Source organism: Olea europaea, chromosome 11 (genome assembly GCF_002742605.1).
Source record: "Olea europaea var. sylvestris chromosome 11, O_europaea_v1, whole genome shotgun sequence".
Lineage (NCBI taxonomy): Eukaryota > Viridiplantae > Streptophyta > Magnoliopsida > Lamiales > Oleaceae > Olea > Olea europaea.
Genome location: NC_036247.1, coordinates 14,071,032 through 14,076,464, shown reverse-complemented (window position 1 = coordinate 14,076,464; position 5,433 = coordinate 14,071,032). Strand labels below are relative to the sequence as shown.

At 34.4% G+C, this 5,433-nt stretch overlaps 1 protein-coding gene across 1 annotated transcript; it reads left to right on the top strand.

Annotated features, from left to right (window-relative positions):
• Nucleotides 1-3,191: 3,191 nt before the first annotated feature.
• LOC111404906 (uncharacterized protein At4g22758-like) lies at nucleotides 3,192-4,781 on the top strand. The gene is made up of 2 exons (XM_023033633.1): nucleotides 3,192-3,675; nucleotides 4,297-4,781. The coding sequence occupies exons 1-2, from the start codon at nucleotides 3,294-3,296 to the stop codon at nucleotides 4,470-4,472; spliced, it is 558 nt and encodes a 185-aa protein (XP_022889401.1). The 5' UTR covers nucleotides 3,192-3,293; the 3' UTR covers nucleotides 4,473-4,781.
• Nucleotides 4,782-5,433: the final 652 nt, after the last annotated feature.

The following is a 5,433-nucleotide window of genomic DNA, read 5'->3' as shown; positions in this document are numbered from 1 at the left end:
AGCCGAGCTTCTCATGGACTTGCAAAAATGTAAATAAAAAGTTTGTAAATTTTCAAAAAAAATAAAAATCGAGCTTGTGGGCTTGGCTCGACCCACGAGATCGTGACTCATGAACTTACGAACTCGTAGGCCAAGCTGAGCTTGCCCCTTGAGCACGAGCTGAGCTGAGCTGAGCTTATGTGTTTAAGGGCCTAGTCGTCTCGGCTGGACCCATTGCTACATCTGCCTCAAGTATTATGATTTGAAAGGTTTGAAGTGACGACTACAACTATTAAATTGTTAAGAGAAAGTTTGTCACTATTTGAAAGGTTTGGAGCCTACTCTATAATTATTCCTAAAATATATAGGGGAATTATAAAAAATGTCACTTTTTTTGAAAATGCACAAAAAATTTGGATGTGCACCTAATTTTATCAAAAATGTCACTTTTTTGTGGAAAATGTCCAACTTATCCTTCATGTCCTCTTTTAGGAGCATTTAATGCTATGTTCTAATCCAATTAATTTTATGATTTGATTAGTTATATATATATATATATATTAATTAAAAAAAGATAAAAGTAAAAAAACATATTTAACCTCAAAGAAATATATTCAACAAACCCTCACTTCATCCATCTTCTTCATTCCTTGATTAATAAGACATCACTATTAGATTCATCGTCCATTTTGAGAGGTTAGTTATTACGAATTTTTTTTTAATCTAATAGCTTAGTCTTTTTTAAATGAAAAAAACAACATGATCATCAAAGTGAATAATGCTTTTGAAACTACTATTAATCATGATACTCCTCATTTTTGAAATATTTTTTAAGGGAAAAGATATCAAAAAGATTTATGCAAATGTTAAGTGATAGCAACCTTATCAAACCAGCTTTCATCTGCATTTGAATCATACTACACAGTGGTAGCAGCCTTACCAAACCAAAGTCAAAGTACGCGTCAGTGATTAAATTGTCGAACATAGAAATGTGAAGAATAAGACTACGCATTAACAAATATTCTGACTTCATTCAACAACGTCGAACGATGAACAACCATCGCGTATAGGGGTGGGCGCGGGTCGGTTCGGTTCGGTTCTCTTTAGAACCGAACCGAACCAAACTTTTCAGGTATCTAGTAAATGAAACCGTCGGGTCCAAATATAATTATAGAACCGTTCGGCGATTGTATAGGTTTTGGAATATTAGATAGGCTGCGAGAGTCGAGATAACGTTATGCACTTTATTGTAGGTGTTTAGGGTTATTTAGTGGATTTGATCTTGTTTGGCTAAGAAATGAAATAATAAAATGGGTAATTGGGCCAAAAATTAAAAAATTAGAAATGAAACAACTTATTGGGCCAAAAATTTGGATTTAGAAATCATTAATTTGTTAATTTGTTTAGAAAAATTAAAATTAAAATAATTTGATTTACTCAATATAAAAAAAAATTAGAAAGATTCGGTTCTTATTCGGTTCTTCGGTTCTTGGTCTAGAACTGAGAACCGAACCGTACCCGTCGGTTCTCAATTCAGATACCCGTTCGGGTATTTAATTTGACAAGAACCGTCGGGTTCGGATCGGTTCGGTTCGGTTCGGTTCGGTCGGTTCGGTTCGGGAGATTTGCCCAGCCCTAATCGCGTATCTCATATAAATTCATTGTTTCTCCTGTCACCCCAGTAATGTGAAAATTGCATTATAAATAAATAAGCAATAATAACATTAATCTGATCAAAGTTATCATGGAAGTCAATTGATGAACGCAATTTGTCATAATCATCCTTGTGCACATAGATCTCTACCCACTTCATGTGGGCAGCCAAAATGACATTTCAAGGTGAAAATGAATTCATCAATCAAGCATAATGAACAAAAAATGCGAAACAAACAACTGAAACTGGAACACAAAAAATGAATGCATCAATCAAGTATAAATAACGATGAATCAATCAACAAATCATGAGATCATGGCATTTCATACATGTTAATGTGAAACACACGTGCAATGTTAGAACCAAAGTTCAAATTGTGGAACTGAGCTTAGGTATAGAAAGGAATTGTCGTTCCCGATAGTTCATCTGTCGAAAACTTCATTTGATCTATCGATGAGTCCATCTGTCGAGAATTATTGATGTTAATTGTCGAGAACGACAGTTCGATGGTAAGCGATTTCAGAGCTATGCTGTCATTTCATTTCCGACATTTTGTCATTTCATTCTGACACAATACATAGGCTTTGTACAAGGATATATAAGGTATTCAAATAATTCATAGGGTCAAAAATATCCTAAATTGATATTTTTGATAGAAAATTTGAAAGGTAACATTTTTGATAATGCATAGCCAAATTTGATGCGCAATGAAATTTTCTCAAATTAAATTTCTCTTACTACCACCAACGTCAAATTTCAATTTTGAAAAGCTAAAATGTGGACTTGTCAACACAAGCCCCACATCTGGACAAAATTGAAAGCAATTACATATATGCAGTTGCTTTTTCTCTTCTTACCAAGGAAGAATTGATAGAGGGTGTTTGGTAGAAATTTTTATGTGAAAATGCATTTTTGAATAGTAAATTGACGGGAAATGTGTGGTTGAAAAATAAAAAAAAGTTTTTGATTTACGTGTAATATTATTTTAATAAAGAATGTGTGGTTGAAAAGAAGAGAGAGAAAAATACATTTTTGATAAAAATGGGTGCCAAACAGGGCCATACTTATACATGTACTATTCTCTTTTCTTATGACAAGATTGCCACCCTACATGCCTAAAGTTTCTAAATTTTGCTCCGTACATTCCTAAAGTGGCTGTATTTTGTAAAAGTTGCTACAGTGACAATATAGAACCAGTTAAGGCCTCACTTGTGAGTTAAAATCAAATTTTTAGTAAATTTTGATAAAATGGATAACATGTATATTTAAAAAATTATGAAATTCATAAAATATGCGATTAAAATAATAGCTTGTTTGTCTCCCATTTTGAGAGAAAATATAGTGTTTTGAATAGTAGTTTATGGAAAATGTGTGATTGAAATTTAAAAAAATATTAATGATTTGTGCGTAGAATATTTTATTTGGTGAATGTGTGATGGAGAATATTATTTTAATAAACAATTTATTTTATTAAAAAATGAGCCTGAATTGTAAGTTTTGCCTTTAATTAAAAGCTAGATTTTAATTGATACTGAAATAGATCAACCACAAACGAACAGTGACTCTGTGATTTGATAATCCTCTCTTTCATGGTAGAGGAAGATATATACTCCTCCACACCGCCTAAATACAGAATGCAGAGACATCTATATATTATTAAATGCCGTCGCCGAAGAATTACCGTGAAGGAGGCCACGAGAAGAACAAGAAGGGAAAGTTATCGGGGAAAACCTCAAGCGGCGGGACTGTGCTGGAGATGCAGCCAAGGACAAGGACGGCAAAGGAATTTTTTACCGGGAAAAGAGTTGTTGCAAATTTGCTGGCAATGCCACACGAAAGACCTAAGCTGACGAAATTGTTGGTTAATGTGACGATACAGAGGAGCCTCGGTGCCGTGCAAGTAGTGATGGCGCCGGAGGCCACCGTTGATGAGTTGATCGCAGCCGAGTTACGGCTGCACGAGAAGGGGGGCAGGCGGCCAGTTTTTCCATCTACCTCGCCTTCCGGCTTCGATCTCCATTATTCACAGTTTAGCTTAGAAAGTAAGCTCTCGTTTCCTTCAAATTGGGCGTTGAACAATGATGTCTTTCAAATTAATGTTACGGAAATTTCACCCCATAGTCTCCAAACATTACTACTTGTATTGCTTGGGTCTGTATTCATCTTTTGTTGCATTTAAGTTCCCCAAATTGTCTAGTTTGATACACAGAAAGATAAATGGATGGTATTAGGTTCTGGGTTGCTTTTGAGATTTAAAATTTTTTTTTGGGCATATTTGAATAATTTTATAAATTAACTTCTATTGGATAGAAGATTTTTTTTGAAGAAATCGATCCATTGTGATTTCATTTTAAAGTTGTCTTTTGAAATTAGTTCTCAAAAATCAAGTAAAATGCTTTTTTGTTTTTACGAAGCTCTTTTACAAAAGTAAAAGCTCGGCTAAATGGGGTCTCAATAGTTGATCTATATTTCAGGTGTAAGTATTTTTTTCGAAAGAAAGTCGAGCGATTTTCATCCAATTACTAGATAAGACAGTTTGGTGACTAAATGTGACCAGAAATAATGTGGAATCGAGTACAATAAATTGTAATATTTAAGTAATCACCTCTTTGATACTTGTAAACAAATAGATGGTTTGCTTAGTAATTAAGTGGCTTCAACAGGTATAAATAGGGAGGAAAATTTAATGGCGTTGGGATCAAGAAACTTCTTTCTCTGCCCAAAGAAGAAGGCTGCCACCACGGTCAGTCATGGCGCTGCAGCGGCTTCTTCGAAGGAAGTTGCCAAGCCTTCCTATATTGGGTTGCATGGTCTCAAGTTAATGGATATTTTGCTGTGAAGTTAATTACAGCTTTAATCCGTGCGTTTCACCTAAATTGATGTTCATACCACCGGTGCTAAATAGGATTATTCTTTTAATTATATCCTTATTAGTCTATAAGGTCCATAGTTACTCGGCAGATTATTTTGGTCTTTTGGCTGCATTTAGAGTTGTTTTCTCTTCTCCTTAGTAAAAACATGGACAGCAGCTTTGAGAGGTTGGTTGTTCAATTTTTACTAGAGCAACCTCGATATCCAGTCAAAATTGAGGTGGTGAACTTGAAATGTGGTCAATTTTGGAAGACTTTGCAAAGGTAGACATTTTTGACATGCATTTACCGAAATATCCTTTTTGTAAAAAATGATCACAATTTTCTAATACACAAGTTGATGCGCAAATTTCTAACATAAAAAAATAACAAATATGCATTAATAAAAGGATTATAAAAATGGCCTCAAGAACAAGACCTAATCTTCAATAACACTTTTTTTTAAAATTATTTTAAACAATAGCCTTCATTGTTACATATGAACGTGAAATTTGATCACATGATAGTTGAGGAAAATACTTTGATCCAGAACCACCATTTGACACCAAAGACTATGCCGATGAATTCGAGTTTGAATATTGCTTATGCGCTAAGAACACCTAGCTTTTGATATACAATCATTCTACAATCAACCTCCAGACATGAGAGAAAGTAGAATCATTAAGTTATTACGCAAACCTTAGCAAAAGTAACATCTAGTAGGCTGGTAAGTGTATAGGAAGAGCTCTATACAAGCTAACCAAAAGGAGAGGAATCAAACGGACATGTTGGGTGGAACGAAAAAGGGAAAGGGATTCCTCAAGCTGCTAGGAACGAAAGGGAAGGGAAAAGGTTAAAAAATTCAGTTTGGCACATGAGGAGTTAATTGTCCCAATGGTCATCGAACTTATGTCTCTATATTCAATTGCTCAGTAAAGCTTAATATGTTAA